Below are 20,724 nucleotides of genomic sequence, written 5' to 3'. Positions count from 1 at the left end.
CCACAAATACAAAACAAAACCCCCCAAAATATTAGGGCTCTGCTGCGTGTGGTAGAATACACACATTTGTAACCCAAGCACTCTGGGAGGCTGAGATAGGAGGATCACAAGTTTGAGCACAGCCTGGAAACTTAGTGAATAAAACATAAATAAAAAGGGCTGGGGATATAGCTGGGTGCAAAGGCCCTGGACTCAAACCCCAGTATAAAAAAAAAAAAGGAAGAAAGAAAAAAGCCCAAAGGTGATCACAAATGCTGAACCAGAATTAAAAGAGTCCTGATCTTCTAATGTCCAGATCTCAGTTCTTTCCATACAGTCTAAATGAACGTGTGTTGTTATAATCTCTTAGACTTTATTCTGCTACCTGCAACTTACTTGAAGTCGGGGTTTGAGGACTGTGGTATTAAAAAAATATCACCAGCTTTAACAAAATCAGGTTCCTTCATTAAGCATTTTCATCAAGTTTAGAGATTACCCATCTCTAGTACAATGGTTCACAACTATGGTTACATTTATGTCTGATGTCTTATTATCTGAAACTTTTTAAAAAGTTCACATAAAACTTAAAAAGTATAACCTATTTAGGAAACCGGAAACTTTTAAGGGAAAAAAATCAAATTATAAACACTCCCAGTTTTTGTCTCACTATGTCATTTCTTTTAAAATGTGCTTATACTTGTTTCTTCCAAAGAATTCTTTTTAATTGAAAAAGACAGAAGCTCTACCTAGGAAGGGAAAAATAAAAGCTCTATCTAAGAGACTTGATTCACACCCCTGGTTAAAACTCATTAATCTAAAGCCTGGTGGGGTATACTTGTAATCTCAGCTACTTAGGAGGGTTCCAAGTTCAAGGACAGCCCGGGCAATTTATCAAGACCCTGTCTACTCTGGCATAAAGAGGAGAAACGTTAAGACATTTCTAGGTAAATGGATGCACCTTGAGACCATACTCTTAAGTGAAATTAATGGGATACACATTTTCAAATATTATATGGTTTCTCTGGTGTGAAAAAACCGAAATTATAAATAAGGACTAAAATGGATGATAGATACTGGGAAATAGGAAGAAAATATTCAAATGGGAAGGGGAACTAGGGAAGGAGGATGGGGCAAGGAAGGAAGGGAAAAAGAAAAAAATAGAAGGGAAAAATGGAAACAAAGCTTTTGTAAATAAGGAAGGGAAAAGAGGTTAAAGGGAGGGGAAGGAAAGGGGAAAAAAAGAATTAAGATACATCATGTACAGGTTACAAATTCCATATGATGAATGATATCATATATATCTAAAATGTACCAATACAATTAACTTTTAAAAAAAGACCCAATCTCAAAAATAGAAAGGGGTGGGAATATAGTTAAGTGGTAGGATACATGCCTAGTATATGAGGTCCTGGGTTGGTCCTGGGTTCAATCTCTAATACTATGCACATACACACAAAAATAACTCTAGATTATTTATTTTACAGTACAGCTACTGTACTCTGGAATGTACTGCCAACTTTTTGGAAGTAACTAAATATTTTCCTTATTTTAAAATGGAACAAATTCTAATGAAATCGCAGATTAGATTGACCTCTCAAAATTTCCTAGTGATTAAAATGCTTCACAAAATTCTTACCTTGTCCATAAAATTGTAATTTCTCCCTTCTTTTTAATAACATTCTTTGCGGAAAGACTTGTAGTAGGAGAAGTGCTAGGTGCTGCTGCTGAATTATTAAACCCTGGGCTTGTTGTTAATGATGAGGAATCTTTATTCACTGCCCTTTTCTTACTGGCTTTCTTTTGATGAGTGTCACCATCTTCACTAGACTCTTGGATGAGTTTCTTAGTCTTTTCCGTACTGGTTAGGTCTGTTTCCTTTCTTTGTTTTTTCTGACAAGAATGATTTAAATCAGACAAATTTTTTCTTTTCTTGTGAACATTAGTTGTCCCAGGCAACTCTGAACCATCAGAATTTGATGCTGGTTCTGATTTTAAATCATCTTTCTTTACTTCATATGAACCAGGAGATTCTGTGGTCAAGTCTATACAAGTTTCTTCAACAATGTATTCCAAAGACCTGTCTGCCATTTCCACCTTTTCCCTGAAGCTGTCATCATCTACACATATCACTTGACACTCCAAGTCTTCCACTGCTAACACAGGATGATTACCTTCATTTTTACTCTTGCTTGAAGCATCCTGTGTCAAATCAATAAAAGCATCTATAGTTTCGGGCTGCAAAGAATTATTTAATATTTTAGCATTTTGATCTAAATTGCCTCCAGAACATCCCAACTGATCAATATTTAAAACTGTTTCTTCTAACAATTCCCCCAAGTTTTTTGTCTCAGTGACTGGATCTTTTAAGTTTATTAATGTGTTTGGAAGATGATCCTCAACAGAGTGTGGAATTTCTTCCACTGCAGGCAATGCTTCAATGTTTTCGGGCACTTTTGATTCCCATACTTGATGCAACTTGAAACAATCAACAGGCACTTCATTATTAAGACTGACTTTACCTGAAGCATCCTTGAGAAATTCATATATATCAGGAACCTGTGTTTGTATCACAGAGTTCTGTCCTTCACTAGCTGATTTACTGGTATCATTTTTGTTGCAATTTTCCAAATCCTCCACAGACTTAAAACCTGTGTTCTGACATGAAATATGTTCTTTCTTTGCTGTATCATCAGTTTCTTTTTCATCTCTGGGCAAAGATACCAATGACTCATTGGCTACCTTACTCTGTTTGAGTCCAGGAGAGGTAGATGGAGCTGCACGCCGTATTTTCACAATGAAATGATCATTGGACTTTTCCATTATGACAGCATGCATGGGTAGATTAGGGTGGTACTGAAAGCCAGGAGCAACAGACCTGCTTGTCCATGAGGAACAACTTGATTTACTGCTTGAATTATCGGACTCTAAAGCTAAATGAATATCTTGTTCAGACGCATCCTCTTCCTCAAGTAAGGCATCTTCACTGAAATGTGCACTAATAACTTCTTCAGGAGTTGAACTAGACAAAAATTCAGGTTTTAAGAAACTGAGATGACCATCTGACTTCAGAGGTGATGGTACAGTTAAAGAGACTGCAAGATCTTCAAGGAGTATGGAAGAAATGCAGGGCTTGCTCTTTTCTGAACTACATACGTTATCTTTATTTAGGGCTAGGTTAGTAGATACCTCAAACATACAATTTTCATCTAAAACATCAGGATGAACTGGCAAAGAAAGCCCTGAAGGCAAAGCCGGACCTTTTTCAGATGACAATAAAGACCAATTATCATCACTAATCATTTTAGGACATGGAGAAGCCATCCCTGAAACTAGCTCTTCGGTTGTGCAAGCTGGTATAGGTTCACATTTAAGACTCTCCAGCAGCTGTTTCTCTGGAGTCTTTAACTCCCACTCGGATTTCTCAGTACAGTTAATACTGTTGTCCAAAAGATCAGAACCTTGCAATAAACTTTTAAATATTTCACCCATCTGAGCATCACTCACTAAATTAAAAGTGAGGCTAGATGTTTGCTGTTCAGTAAGAATCTCAAAACTACGTTCTGGCTTCAAAGATACATGCTGGGGCATTTGTGAATCCTCTACAGCATTGCCTTCATTTTCTTCTGCTGGCTTTGAGCCTTTTGGACAGTTTAGTTCCAAGGAGTGTTCTTCAGATTGAGAGTTCTTTGTATTATCAAAGCAGGTGTTAAAATTTCTTTTAATGTCATGCTTTATTATGTTAAAACTGGAGGTATTTTGGTCTTGATGTTTTTCCTCAGTTTTTTTAGATCCTGGTAAAGACTTACAATTTACAGAGTATTCTGATTTTAGCAATTTTTCTCTTAGCATTTCTTTGTTGTTCTCCACATTTCCCTTCTGCCTATTTGAATACAGTGCTTTGTCTTTTTTTGACTTTGCAAGTTTTTCTTCATCACTGTCACTTCCAAAGTTTATAGAATCACAAAACTTTACTAAGATTTTCTTAAGCTTGGCCAACAAATAATCAAGTTGTTCATCTACAAATTTCCATAATTTTTTTTTCATATCTGGCAGTTGCTGTTCAAATAAGCGATCAACTATGCCATTCTTTTTAACTTCCTTAAGTTTAGATTCTATAAAATCACAGAGATTCTTCTGTAAAGTAGTTACTGACTTAGAGATCTTAGATAAATCAAGGTGTTTAATTAGTGATGTAAAACTCAAAATAGCTGACTCAATAATTCTGTGAAATTGTAACAATGAAAACTTTACCTTGAATTTCATGTAATTTTTCTTTACATGCTTTTTAATCATTTGTAACATATACATAATCTCTCCTATAGAACAGGGTACAGCAATAATTGAAACTATTTTTTCCAAACTGGAAGTACTCATTGTTTCATCTTTTCTCTTTGTTTTTGAAGATTGCTTAGATCCACTTGGGTTTTTATGCCATCTGGTGTTGGTTTGGTGGATTTTTACATATGTTTTCTTACAGTCTATATTCAAATGAGCAGTACTTTTCCTACTTCCTGAGCTAGTTTTTGTGTTCTGCACTGCAGCAGAAGATCTAGACTTGGAACCTTTTTCCAAACTTGTTTGTAGGTTGGAGTCTTCACTGTCAGTTATAATTTCTCCTTCTTCTAGTTCATGTAAAGATGAATTCTTACAGGAGTCTGCTTCTGTACATCTGTCAAATTTATAAACTGGTTTTTGATTTTCCTTGTTGAGATCAGACTGATTCTTGGAAGTTGAATGAGCTGAATTTTGTGGAAGCACACCTGGAAAGAGAAAAGTATATTAAAGTCACATAGCCACTGAGTTTTGCTTTTCCATAACAGTACCAAGGATCTACATCCTCAGCTTTTAAAAAATTATTATTATTACATTATTATTTATTTGAGACTGGGTTTCATTAAGTTGCCTAAGCAGGACTCAAACTTGCAATCTTCCTGCTTCAGCCACCCTCAGTGCCGTGGGATTTGAGGCATGTGCTACTATTACAGCTTCACCCATTGAGTCTTGGTCATTTGACATTTTCATCCTACATAAAGCAAAAACTAAATACGAGGCAATTCATTCTTTCAATAATCTTTTCTAAGAAGTACAGGAGGGGAAGGGGCTTGAAGGGAGAGGGGAAATGGGAAAAAAGAGGTAGGATTTATTATGGACAGGTGCAAATGCCCTATGAAGAGTGTTATCATTATGTATGGCTAAAATGTACCAATAAATATTTTGCTATAAAAAAATAAAATAGTCATGCTGGGTCTACCAGGACATTGAGAGAAAAAAAAGTACAATGAAATACAATTTAAATAATCTGTTCTACTGCTACCTTTTTGGATAAAGAATTAAGAATTAGGCCAGGAACAGTGGCTTATAATCCTAGCTCACTCAGGAGGATGAGGCAGGAGGATCATGACTGCAAGCCTGGTCTGAGAAACACAGTGAGACCCTGTCTCAAAAAAAGCCAAATATATTAGCTGGTGATACAACTCATTTATAGAATGCTTTTGCCTAGTATGCATGAGACCCTAGGTTTGGTTCCCAGTAACACAAAATAATATTAAAAAATTAAGAATTAAATGGGCTAGAAGTGCACCACAGCAGGAGAGCACCTACTTAGCATGCACAAGACCAGATTCAATTTAGCGCCAGGAAAAAATAACTTTTAAATTTATATTTAGACTTTTAAAGGCTCAATGTATACCACTAGTAAACGATCAGGTCTGAACAATGTTACTTTTTATGTTATGAAAAATACCTTTATGATACAATGCAACTTGAGGTGGGCTTTCCATTCTAAGAACTTTTGCTACAGGTCTCACTGGACTATTCAGAGGACTGATGGCTTCTGGAATAGGTCTCAGATTATTGAGGTCAATACTCAAAACTGAGTTCTCATCATCATGATATACTGAGTTTGTCTCTCCAGTTTCTCTTATGTGGTTCATTAATTCAGTCTGCTGAAGTGAAGATGCTAGAGCTTCTTTAGATATACAGGTCTCCAAAGGACAAGACTTACTGTCACTCAGTGGTGTATCTGTAGAAGGCGGCTTAAATTTGGGGTTATCTATTTCTGAAAGGTTTACTGGCAAAATGGTAGCTTCTTCAACTGAGGGCTGCAGAAGGCTTTCACTGGTTTCAACCACTTTAGTTGAAGGACCCTCCTTCATTTCCATACTTTCAGAAATATCACAAGAATTTAAACCATCATGTCTTTTGGTATTCAATTCCAGGCTAAAGTCTTGAGAACCATGTGTCCGTAATACATTCATTACCACAGAATCTGCTGCTGTTGCACCATCAATGTTTTTTTCCATTTCTGCTGCTGATGTAAACAAGGATTCGGTTTGTTCTATTTCTACAGATGTGAAGGAAGTCTCTGGACCATAAATGGGTACTTCACGAGGCATAATATTCTCAACAGACTGAACTAGCAATCTACTTTCTTCTATTTTGCTTTCTGAACTATTGCTTCTGAGTTGAGATGTTGCTGGAAGAGCAACCTTTGGTTCCAGTAACTTTGATCTGGTTTTCTCAGTGATATGTTCACTGACAGAGGGCACGCATGTCACTCTTTCAGCCTGCACTGAGGACTCCAAACCAGGTATGTCATTAGATTTGGAAGTTTCGGTTATTTTATGTGGATTATCCTGACAAAAAGGCTGCTTTTTAGCAGGAGAAAGAGTTAAGTTCAATTTTTCCATAAAACTTAACTTTAAGTCTTTATTGTTTGTTTCTTTTGTACCGTTCTCTGCTTTCATTGCAAACTCTTTATTATCCATTCCTTCAGAAAATTCACTATTAGAGACTTCATTTTTATCAGTTTTTGTCCCATTCTGTTCCTTTAATTCAGTAGTTTTTTTAATTTCTTTATTAGTCTTCTGCAAATATTCTGCAGGAGATTTTTTGTCATTTCTCATATGCCGATTTTCTTCTTTGTTTTCTCGTTCTCTTTTCCTCTTCTCTTCAATTCTATGCCTTTCTGCTTTTAAAGGTATATTGTCCCATTGGTGTGTAGCATCAGTTTCCTTGAACTCCATGTGTTTGTGAGTTCTAATACTTGAAAGAGAAGATGAACTTCTTCCAACTTGAAAATTATGACTGCTCACGTTCCTGTCTCTTTTACAATCTTCCTTTCCTCTTCTCTCTTCTGGATGGAATTTACTGGAACTATGAGATTTTATTTCATTTATAGAATGAGGAAGTGATGCTCGTTCAGATCTCCTCCAGTGATCCTGGTCTTTTATTACTGATTTAAGTTTTGGATCAACTTTTCTTTCTTCTCTGTCCTGTAATTTAAGTTCTTTTCTAATTGTATGCTGTAATCTTTCACTTTGTCTTTCTAGTTTTTTGTCATTTTGAGATTCTATTCGTATGTGTGACCTTTCTCTAGAGGTCTCTTTCTCCCAAGAAGAGTTACCACGTTCACTTTTATAATCCAAATCTATGTTACTTTTGAACACTGAGTGTTTGCTTTCAGCCTTTGGTTCACCTTTACCATGTTTCTCAGCATGTCCTTGTAGCCTTAGACTAGTCTCTGTGTTTCTTGGTTCACTCTCACCAAGACTATTACTTAAATCTTTTCGTATTCTATCCGTTCCTCTGCCATATTGGCTATGTCTAATATCTTTTCTCCCTCTTCTATTATCCTCATTTGCACTACCTTCACCAATTTGATAATGGGAACGTGACCAAATGCCATTGGTGCCATGTTTCTCAATGGATGAAGGCAAATATGAAGTGTTCTTTTTTTCAGAATGTGATTTTCCTTCCTTTTCCAGGTTTGGCAGTGAAGAGTTATGATGTACATCTTTGGAAACATCACTTTTAACTCTGTGATCAGGCTTTGAACAATCATCCAAATGGGGAGATCTGGATCTAAGATCTTTTGTTCTAACTGCATCTGATGTTCTTGCAGTTTTATGATTATTTCGAAAATGAGAAAACTCAGACAATCTATTGAGAAAAATTAACAAAAAAGCAAAGTTAATTGATGGTAATCTTTAAAATTTTATTCACACGTTGGCCCCTCAATTTTAAAAGTGTCACATTAATATTTTATATAAAATAGTAACGGGGGGGGCCCGGGGATTTAGCTCAGTTGGTGCTGCCGCCTGCCTCGCAAGCACAAGGTCCTGAGTTAGATCCCTGGTACCACCAAAAAAAAAAAAAAAAAAGTAATAGGTAGCTTAGTGGTAGAACACTTGCCTATCATATGCAAGGCCCTGAGTTTAATCCGCAGAACCAGGGAAAATAAACATATTTATGAATGAATTAACAAGTAAATAATTTATTAGTTTCTAATTAAATGAGTCACTTTTCAAAAGTCTCTCTCTCTCTCTGTCTCTCTGTTGTTTCTTTCTTTTCTTGAGACAGTGTCTCACTATGTATATTAGGCTGATCTTGAACTCACTATGTACCCAAGGCTGACCTCAAACTTGTGGCGATCCTTCTACCTCAGCCTTCTGAGAGCTAGGATTACAGGTGTGCACTACCACGCCCAGCTATCTCTTACTTGCTTTGTTTCAAAAGACAATCTATCCCAGCACACGACAATTTCTTTTTAGACTTCCTTTACCAAAGATGCACAACTCCCAAACTAATTACAAGTTCACTTCTTTTAGAACAAGTATCTTATTTTCTTTCTTTCACTCATATGAGCCTGACTAAAACAGAAGGAAAAGTAAAACCTTGTAAAACTTTATAGGGACGGGATTTACCTCAGTGGTGCCACTTCCTCCTTGCAAGCGCAAGGTCCCAAGTTTGATCCCTGGTACCAACAACAAAAAAAGTACACTTTATAGAATTCACTATCCTAGTTTTCACATATAATCCTATCATAAGGCACAGGATCAACAGCCATCTTTTTTGTTTATTTTGTTCTTTGAGACAGGGTCTTGTTATGTAGTCCAGGCTGGCCTTGATCTCTCAATCCTCCTGCTTTAGCTGCCTGAGTCTTGGAATTGCAGGGATGTGCTACTGTACTCAGTTTTTGGCAGCCATCTTAAAATGGTACATAGTATGCAAAAATAAAAAGGATTACAGAGTTGTGATTCTCTCTTTAGGAGAATATGTATCATTTTTTTAAAAAGCCTAAGTCTTAAGGTTTTAATGTTTTGGAAAACCAGGAGTTTGCCTAGCAATAAAATGTACATAGCTCATTTTAACTTTTTTTTTTTTTTGGTACCAGGGATCAAACTCAGGACCTTGTGCTTGTGTGGCAGGCGGCGGAACCACTGAGCTAAATCCCCAATTTTAACTTTTTGTAATAAGTTCATCTTCCCACACTTCCATATCAACCATTACTTTTCAAAAATCTATTCCTAATTAATATTAAACATGTAGACACCCCTCAAATTAAAAAACTCAGAAGTTAGGGGAGATGGTTATAAAGCAAAAGAAGATTTATGAAACAAACAACTAAAAGCAATGTGTAACAGACTTTATATGGATTCTTTCATGAATAGAATTGTTCCTGCTACCCCAACACGGTCAGATGCTGTAGTTGTTTTTTTTTTTGGTACCGGGGATCAAACTTGGGACCTTGAGCTTTCGAGGCAGGCAGTGGCACCAGTGAGCTAAATCCCTGGCCCTAGATGCTGTAGTTCTAACCCACGATACTTCAGCATATGACCTTATTTTCAGCTCATGTTAATTTTAACGTTTTAATTCACTAAATAGTAAGTTTCAACAAAATGATAAACATTTACTATTAGAATATGAGTTATAGCTCACAAAAGTGTAAAATTTAACAGAACATTTATGAGATAATGCTTAACAAGATCAAACCAACTAATGAAGTAACTTCCATCATTTTATTCACTGAGTTTTTCTTTTCTCCCTATACAAACTCCATGCCTTCCCCCAGAAGACTCAAGTACATATACAACTTCCCTAACCATTCAGGAACCAGCCTTATGCTAGGTGCACTGAGAAGAATAATTCAGCTTAGTAAGTGTACATAATCACTTTTTTTCTCAACTTTATTTTCAAAAGACCTAAATACAGTGGTACCATCATAAAACGAATTCTGTAACCAGAATGGTGGAAAAGAATTGTTTGTAAACTGAGGTACCAATGTAATGTATAATGTGGTCCTATAATGTAATGTATAATGAGACTGTCTTCATTCACTCAATAAATGACTATCTAGAATGTGACAGGCACTGTCCTAGGTACTTGGAAAAAATAATGAGGACAAATAGATATGGCCCCTGCTTAAAGAAGCTTTATAGTCTAGTGGAAGATACTAATCAAGTAATCCCATTCATGATTTGAAAAACCAAAAATATACATAAAGTTACAAAAAAGAAATGTGACCTAGACAGAAATAATAAACCAGTATTACCTCAGATCTGAGAATATATAGCACACATTTAGCAGGTGAATGAGAGGATTGTTTCAAGCAGTGGAAAGAGCCCACACAAACACAGGATGCATAGTACCTCTAAGGAACTGAAAGAATGTAACACCTGGGGCCAAGGTAAGCACTGAAGGAAGGCTGGAGAAGTAGTCTGGGACTTTACTATGAAGGGTATTGTAGGCCAGATTAAGATTTATGATCTTTTATCCTGAGATCAATAAAAAGCCATGGATATGTTTTAAGTCAAGAAAAGGAGGTGGGGTAATTTTTTTTATAGTAAAATGTCTAGAATTTGTGCTTCAGAACATGCTCTGTGCCTTAATACTGAGAAAAAACAAACCAAAGGCTAGAGATCAAGAATGGATGCAGAGATGTTCGTGGGGTTTATTATTTTTACATATTCAAAGATTGCTGCCAGTTCATATGAGAGTAGATGGGCTGTGACAACCACAGAAAAGAAAAAAATGATTTGAGAGATTAAAAAGACATAAAATCAACAGAATATGATGGTGAATTGGCTCTGAAAAATGACTGAGACTTAAATATCAATGACAATTTCTAGGCAGAGTGACTGTGTCCCAGTTTGAGTGTAATTATTTTTCTGACTTTTTTTTTTTGGTTACCAGGGATCAAACTCGGGACCTTGCGCTTGCGAGGCAGGCGCCAAAACCACTGAGCTAAATCCCCAGCCCCTTGCATGTAATTAACAGCATCCCTTCTACTCTCAAAAGTATTCTAGTGAGAGCAATAAATTAAATGGTTACCCTACACCTAGGTACCTAACTTATACTAACAGAAAAAATGATAGGACAATCCACTGAGCTAGAGAACAATGGAAAAGGTTTGATGACAAATTCATTTTTGATGAGGTAATTTTAAAAAACCTTTAAAGACATTTATGTGTATATATGAAGTCGGTATGTACATATAAATATATAAACGCAATTCACCTAGCATGAGTAAGAATATCTTAGAAAATACTGAAAGAGATAAGAAAAGATAGGCTTGAGCTCTGAAAGACTCAAAACTTAAAGCAATCAAGTACAAGAATAAACTTGAGTTATGAAGAAAACAAAAAATCATTAGATCACTAAGGCCCAAGGGAGAGACTACTCAGGAAGTGAGGGTCAATGATGTGTCAAACAATGTGCATGGGGACAATTAAGTGGCAGGTCTAAACTACTTGATGAATTTAATGATATTCAAATGATGGCTGCTTTTACCATGACAGCTGCTTCTACCAACCAATGGAGGCAAAAGTTGGAATGGATTAGGTTCAAAGTGAGTAGAAAGAAGCCAGATGTAGTGGCACATGCCTGTAATCTCAGCTACTTGGGAGGCTCAAGCAGGATAATCCTAAATTTGAGGCCACCCTGGATGACGAATGAGACCTTGTCTCAAAAATATGAGTAAGAGCTGACATGAGGTTCAGTAGTACAGTGATTAATCAGCACATATGAGGGCCTGAGTTCAATTCCCAGTATGAAATTTAAAAAAAAAAAAAAAGGAGAAGAGAGGAAATGGAAGTAACAAGTTCAGACAAGTTTTTCAGAGATTTCACTATGAAGGGCAGAAGAATTATGAACTTCACTAGAGCAGAATATTGTCTCTGGCTAAAAAAAAAAGAGTGAGCAAAATTAATAAAGAAAGCCACTTGAGGGGAAAGAACAGGCAACTGAGAGAGTTTTGGGGAAGGGTACTGAGGATGAAAACCAGGGGTACTCTACCACCGAGCTACATCCATAGACTTTCTTAGTCTTTTGAAGCAGTCTCACTACATTGCCCAGACAGGACTCAAACTTGTGATCCTCCTGCTTCAGACTCCTTCAGTGCTGAGATTACAGATGTACTCTAATGCACTCAGCTTAGGGCTGCTTAATTAACAAGGGCTGTGAGCACAGATGCCTTTTTGGCATGAGGGATTGAACCCAGGACCTACTACATGCTAAGGATGTACTGTACCACTGAGTTATCCCTGCCCATCCATCAGCCCCTGCTCTCCTGATATTTCAGTCATTTGGTATGGACCTAGAAGAGCTCATAACACAAACAGCAACATCTCAGGGGCACAAGTACTAGACTAAGATCCTAATGTTTTAGAAAACTGAATAAATTGAGAGAGGCATGTGGCAATGTGTTCTATAAACCACTGGTATATTAGTCGCTATTTACATTAAATATTTAATAAAATGCATATTTTTATCTTCCACTCAAACTGAAAAATATTCCACATATCATTATCAGTATAATTTATAATAGATGTACACCCCTTAGTTGTACCTTTGGTAAAGATTATTTATTTCTTCATCCTTGCGGTTTATTTCTAGTCTGGCAGTTTTGATAAGTGCTGAAATATTCTTCTTAAGAGACTGGTTTTCATTTTTCAAGCTGAAATTCTAAAATATACATTAATAAAATATATTAAAATACCTCTCTACAGGATTATTCATAATATTCATGCTTATATTAGCTAATAACTATTGAAGGCTAACTACATGCTAGGCATCACACATTTTATTTTAAGTAATGCTCAAAAGAGGCCTGTGAGAATTACTATTATCGCCACTACACAGTCAAGGAAACAGATTCAGAGAAGATAACAGGCACCATAAAAAGCCCACTTAAAAGTGAAACTACTTCAAACAGGGATCAAAATAGAAAAATAATAAACAGCAGCGAAAAAAAGACTTTGGCCAGAATCATTATTATTATTATTTTTTTTGGTACTGGGGATCGAACTCGGGTCCTAGAGCTTGCCCAGCAGGCGGCAAAATCACTGAGCTAAATCCCTGGCCCAGAATCATTATTTTGAAAATAATTTTATTATCATTTTTTTATTATCTGAGGACAGTGCCTGTAATCCCAGCACTCAGTAGTCTGAGGCAGGAGGACTGATGGGAGTTCAAAACCAGCCTGGGCACAGTAAGTTCAAGGCCAGCTTGGACTATATAGTAAGTATCTGTCTCAAAAAACAAAACAAACAAAAAGATAAAAAATTCTATTATATTTAACAAGTTAAATTTACAATCATGAATAAACAAAGAATGAATCTAACATCGACTGGTTCCTTCAGGGGACAGAGAAAGAAAGAAAAACAATTTTATTAAAAATTGTGAACCACCCTTGCTGTGCAAGAACAAGGACCCGAGTTCAATGCCTGGTACCAAAAAAAAAAAATTTAGTGACCCAGACCTGGGGATTTAGCTCAGTGGTGTCACCGCCTGCCTCACAAGTGCAAGGTCCCGAGTTTGATCCCCAGTACAAAAAAAAAAAAAAAAAAAGAACCAGCTGGGTGTGTTAGCACACACCCATAATCTCAGCACTTGGGAAGCTGAGGCAGGAGGATAACCACAAATTCAAGGCCAGCCTGAACTACACAGGGAGACCCTGTCTCAAAACAAATAAGAAAAATCAAACCAGGACATCACATTCCTTTTTCTGCAGCTCAATCACAAAAAGGGCCATGCTAGTAAAAATTGCAAAGGCAGTCATTTTTCCACAAAGCCATTGTAAATCTTTGCTCCTCAAAACCATTGTCTTAAACTATTTGCCATTTCTACAGATTTTTTTCATAATTATTAATTGTTCTAAATCTAACAGATCTTTTTTGTCAATGTCTTTTTCTTTTTTTTGGTCTTCGATATCACAGCTATGCTCCTAGCTTCAGCCTTACAGGCTTGTGCCACCATACCCAGTTTGTCAATGTCTTTTTAACAATTCAGCACTTTTCTTACATCAACTTCATCAGATAAAGAAATGATGACAAAGCCAGGTATGGTGGCACACACCCATAAATCCCAGCACTTGGGAGGCTGAAGCAGGAGGATCAAGAGTTTGAGGGCAGCCTAGGCTGTAGAGTGAGTTCAAGGCCAGCCTGAACTACATAGTCAGATCTTGTCTCAAAACTCCAAGGCGGTGAGGGGGGAAAGGCTGGATGGGCACCTCAATGGTAGAGCACATGCTTAGCATGGATGGGTCAATCCCCAGCAGAAAGGGGGGGGGGGACCTCAAAACAACCATTCCTTATAAACTGCTGACACTTGGTATTTTAATTTCCATTTATAAAAATAGCCAGAAAAAAAAAGGTGTACCTTTGTGGTAGAATGCTTGCCTAACATGCATGAGGCCCTGGGTTCAATCCCCAGCACCATAAAAGAAAGAAAGAAAAAAAAAAAAGCTTCTTAATAAACTGCATTTTAACTTTTTATAACAACAACACATTTTTTTTTAAAACCAATGTGTGTGGGGGGGTGTCTTTACTATGTTGCCCAAGCTGATCCTGAACTTCTGGGCTTAAGTTCTGCCTCAGCTTCCCAAGCAGGTGGGACTACAGGCATGTATCACTGTGTCAAGCTCAAAATATTCTTAAGTATGTTTTTTCAGTCCTGGGGATTGAACCAGGGTTTTATTTTGTTTTGTTGAGACAGGGTCTTATGTTGCCCGGGCTAGTGTCAACTCAAGGTCCTCCTGTCTCAGCCTCCTGAGTGCCGGGATTATACACATGTGTCCAGTGATCTTTTTAAATCAAAAATTTTTAAAAACCAAGGTTCAGGCCAGGCATGGTGGTGCACACTTATAATCTCAGTACTCTGGGAGGCTGGTGGATCACAAGTACAAGACCAGCCTGGGCACTTAGCAAGGCCCTGCTTCAAATTAAAAAAAATGGCTGGGAATGTAGCTCAGTAAGAAGGCCCTGAGTTCAATCCCCAGTATCACAAAAACAAAATAAAAACCTGTGTTAAGTCAGCTGTGGTGGCACACACCTGTAATTCTAGCACTCAGGAGGCTGAGGTAAGAGGATTGTGAATTTAAGGACAGCTTGAGCTACATAGGAAGTTACAAGCTAGCCTGGACTACTTAGTGAGAATCTGTCTCAAAAAACAAACGAAAAAGTACTCGCTTTGGTAGCACCTATACTAAAATTGGGATGATACAGAGAAAATTAGCATGGCCCCTATGCAAGGATGACACAGAAATTTGTGAAGCATTCATTTCATATTTTTCAATGGACTCTGTAAATAAATTCCTACCTGGAAAAACAAACATAGTTAATAGGGCAAAAATAAATAAAATATTCACGACAATCCTACCTGTGTCTGTATTTCCTTAAACTTTTTCATCAGCTCTTTTATCTGCAACTGACATTTTCCGTATTTTTCTTGTAACTGTAAAATATAAAAAGAATAATTTAAGTGTCATTCTAAGGTACTGCCCCATGCCCCATATGGGGTGTGTGTGGGGCTGAACCCAGGGCCTTCAACTGAGCTATACCCACTGCTTTTTATTTTGAGACAGGGCCTCACAAAGTTGCTAAGTTGCCCAGGCTGGGCTCAAACAAGATCCTCTTGCCTTAGCCTCCTAGAATGCTGTATTTTCCTAGTTTAAATAACATTTCAAAATATTTAAAATTTTGCACCTCAATCGACTAAAAAGTATTGACTAGGTCTATATCTACTAATAGGTATTTAGTAACTTACTGGTTTTAAAGTTCAGCCTACCAATTACATATTTTGGTAAGTTTCATATTTAACCTCCAAACCTTAAAATTCAAATACAGTAGAAATTTGTCTCATTTAAGTCTCAGAACTTTTTTATAGAAAATATACTATTAACTTAGTACAAATCATAAAAAAATAAAACGTTTTATTATACCAAATGCTTGCTGAGGTTTTATATATTTGGACATTTAAACTTAGTCAAGCAGAATTGTCACTAAATTTAGAAAAGTATTCAGAAAGCATTCAAGCATTCCCTTAAAGGTAGGTCTGAAGGCAAAAACTGACTTAAATATTCTTTTAATCTAAGAACCAATTCCTGAATACAAGAGTAGTAAGCTGCTACCTGCTCTCTACGGGCTACAAAATAGTAAATATCTGTCCTTAAAAACTGTGGCAACCCATACATCATTATATGTTGCCTCCTTTGCAGTTCCTTCTTCAGTCAGGATCTCTTCATATAAATCCAAACAATTTCTGGATGGTACACAGGATTTGGAAGTGCTGTCTAAAACAAACAAAAACCCTTACGTTAAAATATGTTAGGCTTCCTGATGTGTCTACCTCAAAGAAATATCATTTCTCCACTTCCTACATTTTATCCACATTTACACTGATTTCACATGACAGCTGGAATACCAGTTACATAAAATGGTCATGCCAACAAATCAAATATGATCATATTTTTTCAAAACACTGAAAGGTCTGATTATGGAAAAAGTTTCTATGGAAAAGATTTTATATGTAGATAGGTCCCTGTATTCTCTGTATATCATGGTTACTGCTACATTTGAAAATATCTATAGTAACAACATCTTTTAAATGTTCTGTGACACAATGAGCTGTAACATATAATCAGTGACACAATGAACAGTAACATACAGACAACAGCACCGGCTGCATTTCAATGGTACAAAATATCTTTGTACAAGGTCCATTTAAATCTGAGACTTAGATGAATAACAAACCTGTATACTAATCTGTTTTATGGATCAAGCTCTGGGTAAGAAAATTACCTGAGTGTAATTATTTCAAATAGGCAAATTTAGGCAGTATGAGGTTACCAGGAATTGTAACAACAAAACAAACATAACAAACTGACCAAATAAAATGATAGCATTTTATGGAACTTACTTACCAACAACAGCACTGTCCAACCCAGCATATATGTCCAATGAGCCTTCATCATTATTTTTGAGAGGAGAAGCTGTAAGAACAGCAAAGAATGGTTAAAATTTACTTTATACACTGAGGTTTTTCCATTCCTACTCTGAAGGTCTAAGAAAAATGTTAAAAAAAGAGACATTTTTCTACATACTGTACTTAAAAACAAGATTTTGACCCAAAGATTTATAACTCGACTACTTCATATTCAGACTTAAATCCTGCAGTAAGAATAAAAGCTAGAACAAAATATTAAATGCTACCTAAAGAACTAAAGAACAACCCAAGCAGGCAAAAACCAAAGAAAATTATAAGGTCCTGAGTTCAATCCCCAGCACCTCAGAGGAAGAAGAACAAACCTGATGGGGAAATTATACATGAAAGAAGACTGTCGGAGTTCCATACCTCCCTTTCATTACTGTTTTTCTTGAAAGACAGGTCCTAGTGGCCCTAATTAGAGCTACAGTAGACAGTGAAAACTCAGATGGAAACCTCTAGTCCTAATGGCCTGAAGAATGAGAGGAAAGGCTTTGAGGTGATAACAGCAGCTAGAAGGGGAAATCCAGAGAGCCAAGAAGGGGATTCTTCAAATTCTGTCCCAAATATCTGTGTGATTTTCACAAAGCATAGAACTCCAGAAAACCAGCTAAAGGTGAAATATCTGAACAGAGATTTTAGTTGCTATTTACCACAAGGGAGACAAAAGTGTAAATTCAGCTAAGTTATACACCTGTTAAAATTAAAAACCACAGGAATGCCTTAGAGAAATATAAGGAATCCATGTCTTGTTTATAATGTTAAAAATACAATTCAAAATTACTACATTACAGCAGAAAAATAGAAAAAATTAAAAAGAACCCAGTGAAAAAAATCTACAACTGAAAACTGTAGAGCCAATGCATTAGGTAGATCAACAGAAATTATCCAATCTGTAGAGCAGAGAAAAAAAAAATGAGTCTTAGTGATTTCAGGATATCAACAATTCTCATATAATGTATATCTGGAGTCCAGAAGCAAATAAGACAATGAGGGGGAAATGGTATCTCAAAGATACTAAAGGATGCTAGAACTAGCAACACTAAATGATAAAATAATTGAGTAAATGCAAAAGACTAATTTTTCCTCTTATTTTCTTTTAATCCTTCTTAATTCCATTAAAATACATAGGACTGTTTAAAGTGAAAGCTATAGCATTTAATTAGAGTAATTACAATACTGTGGGGCTTAGGACATATAGATGTTGTAGTTTAGAGCAACATGGAAGATTAATACAACTATAAATAAGGGACAGGGATTTAGCTCAGTGGTTTCGCCACCTGCCTTGCAAGCGCCAAGGACCCGAGTTCAATCCCCAGTATCAAAAAAAAAAAAAAAAGCAATACAACTATAAATATAAGATTCTGTATTTTATGTGAAAATGTATAATACTAGTAAAGAGACTACAAAATGTTAAAGATGTATAGTACAATCCCTTGAACAACCACTAAAATAATGCAGAGATAAAATTAAAAGGTTCATCTAAAAATTGAAATGGAATTAAAAAATATATTCTAAGGGCTGGGGATTTAGCTCAGTGGTTCCGCCACCTGCCTCACAAGAGCAAGGACCCGAGTTCGATCTCTGGTACCAAAAAACCCGCCCCCCCGCCAAATATATATATTTTCTAAGTAGAATGTATATAGGGGCCGTCACTATTTTAAAAATGTACAGGCTGGGGATGCAGCTCAGTGGTACAGCATTTGCCATCACACACAAGGCCCTGGGTTCCATTCCTAACACAGCAAAAAAACCCCAAAATGAAACAAAACAAAAAACTAGTACGTGCGTGGACAGGGACCTGAGAGTAATACACAGAAATGAAAACCACTGTATCTAGCAAATGAGATTAACAATGTTGTTTTGTCCTTCAAAATTTAATAGAATTGTAGACATGATAAATATAATTATTTGTGAATCTAGGTGAAAAATAAAGCTGTTCATTATACTTTCAGTTTTTCTGTTAGTTTAAAATTTTTTCAAAAAAACTAAAACCAAAAAAAAGAAAACCCACAGAACTGCATAGCAACATAATAACTTGAAAATACATCAGCAAAAATATTTAACACCACATAATGCTATTAGCGTAGTTATGTTGGCCTTTGCCTGTTTATGACTACTGATTTTTTAAAAAACAATTCTGGGGATAAAACACAAAGCTTCAATCTGCTAGGCAAACCTTCCTACACTGAGCCACAACTCCAGCTGTATGTATTGCTAACTTGCTTACACTTGGAGGCTTGAAAGAATATAAGAAGGTTCACCTAAGCATGGTAGTGTGCACCTACAATCCAAGCTACTCAGAAGGGTGAGGTGGGAGATCGCATGAGTCTAGGAGTTTGAGGCTAACATGGGGAGACTCCATCTCAAAGCAAAAGCGAAAGCAAAACCAAACAAACAAAAACACCAATAATGAAAAACCAAACCAAAGCAAAAAAAACCCCAGACACACAGTCAGGTGTGGTGGGTGCCACACAGCAGTAATCCCAGCACTCTGGGAAGCTAAGGCAGGAACATTGCAAGTTTGAGTCCAGCCTGGGCAATTTAGCAAAATCCTGTGTCAAAAAATACAAAGGGTTGGTGAAGTAATTCAGTGCTAAGGCCCTGCATTCAATTCCCAGTACCACCAAAACAAACAAACAAAAAAGTAGATGACTAGGGGGTAGGTAGAGTGCTTGCTTGGTCCAGCACATGTGAGGCCCTGGATTTGATCCCCACCACCACAAAAACAAAACAAAGAAAACAAAGTTCACATTTACTAAGCACTTGCTGTGTTACAGGCATTGTACTGTATTTATTTACTTATGTGTGGGGAGAAAAAGTTGATAATGATAGTTCAGCATGAGAATAAATGCTTTGTAATTTTAAAAAGTGATGCTGGGACTGTAGTTCAGTGGCAGTGTGTGCTTAGCATGTGTAGAGTCCTGGGTTCAATTCCCAGCACAAAAAAATTTAAAAATAAATAAAAAATAAGTGAACTTAGACAACTAAAAGCAACCTTACCAGAAAAGACATCAAATAAACTTGTTCCATCACCATTGTCATCATCTGCTGCCATGATCCTATTTCCTTTTGATAGTTGCCATCTAAGGTATTAAATATAAAGATTTTCCACTGTTAAAATCAACCTTACAATTCACAGAATAAACCTAGTTTCAGAACAATCCTAGCTTCAAGTTAAAAAGCAACTTCCAAATTGTAAACACTGAATAAAATCACTCTCTACCATCCTAAAAAGCAGACCTGTGATAATAAAAAGCCTAACATTTTCTGAGCAAAAGCTAAAATTATACAATGAAAACATTAAGATTGTTAATATGGTTAAGTCACATTATTTTAGGGTTAAGCACAAAGTAAACAACGCTAATTTTATAAAATAGAACAAAATACAATGGCAAGCACAAGGCCTTCTGTTTGATACTTAGCAACACTGTGGGAAAAAAACATCTCAAAATACAAATTAACCTTGTACTAACCAACATTATCACCAACACATATACACATTAATATGAACCAGAAATACACACACACACAATTAAAAAACCCACTTAGACCTAAAAGAAAAATAGACAAAAGATAAGATTTTTTTTAAAAAAGCTTTTAGAACACTGGGTGTGGTGACACACGTCTGTAATCCCAGCACTTGGGAGGCTGAGGCAGGAGGATCACCATTTGAGTTGAGACCAGCCTGGGCTACATAGT

At 36.4% G+C, this 20,724-nt stretch overlaps 1 protein-coding gene and 1 non-coding gene across 8 annotated transcripts in view; one reads left to right on the top strand and one right to left on the bottom strand.

Moving 5' to 3' along the window:
• Casp8ap2 (caspase 8 associated protein 2) overlaps positions 1–20,724 on the bottom strand; it is a 33,574-nt gene that overhangs the window by 4,189 nt on the left and 8,661 nt on the right. For 5 of the 7 annotated variants that reach the window (XM_087187984.1, XM_087187981.1, XM_087187982.1 and 2 more), the window contains exons 2-8: positions 20,026–20,108; positions 16,961–17,029; positions 16,230–16,330; positions 15,418–15,492; positions 12,608–12,723; positions 5,723–7,920; positions 1,616–4,739 (exon numbers count right to left, since the gene is read on the bottom strand). In XM_087187984.1, the coding sequence (XP_087044110.1) occupies positions 1,616–4,739; positions 5,723–7,920; positions 12,608–12,723; positions 15,418–15,492; positions 16,230–16,330; positions 16,961–17,029; positions 20,026–20,080 (5,738 nt within the window). In that variant the 5' untranslated portion in view covers positions 20,081–20,108. Of the gene's footprint in view, positions 1–1,615; positions 4,740–5,722; positions 7,921–12,607; positions 12,724–14,418; positions 14,456–15,417; positions 15,493–16,229; positions 16,331–16,960; positions 17,030–20,025; positions 20,109–20,724 lie in introns of those variants that run through there. The other 2 variants (XM_087187986.1, XM_087187988.1) reach the window with 2 other exon arrangements.
• LOC147824977 (U6 spliceosomal RNA) lies at positions 15,220–15,330 on the top strand. Its single transcript, XR_015441588.1, has one exon. It is a non-coding gene; the product is annotated as a U6 spliceosomal RNA (small nuclear RNA).

This window comes from Heterocephalus glaber, unplaced genomic scaffold (genome assembly GCF_053883595.1).
Source record: "Heterocephalus glaber isolate CG9 unplaced genomic scaffold, H.glaber_assembly_v1.0 deba00001523, whole genome shotgun sequence".
Classification (NCBI taxonomy): domain Eukaryota; kingdom Metazoa; phylum Chordata; class Mammalia; order Rodentia; family Bathyergidae; genus Heterocephalus; species Heterocephalus glaber.
This window is presented reverse-complemented; position numbering and strand designations above follow the sequence as displayed.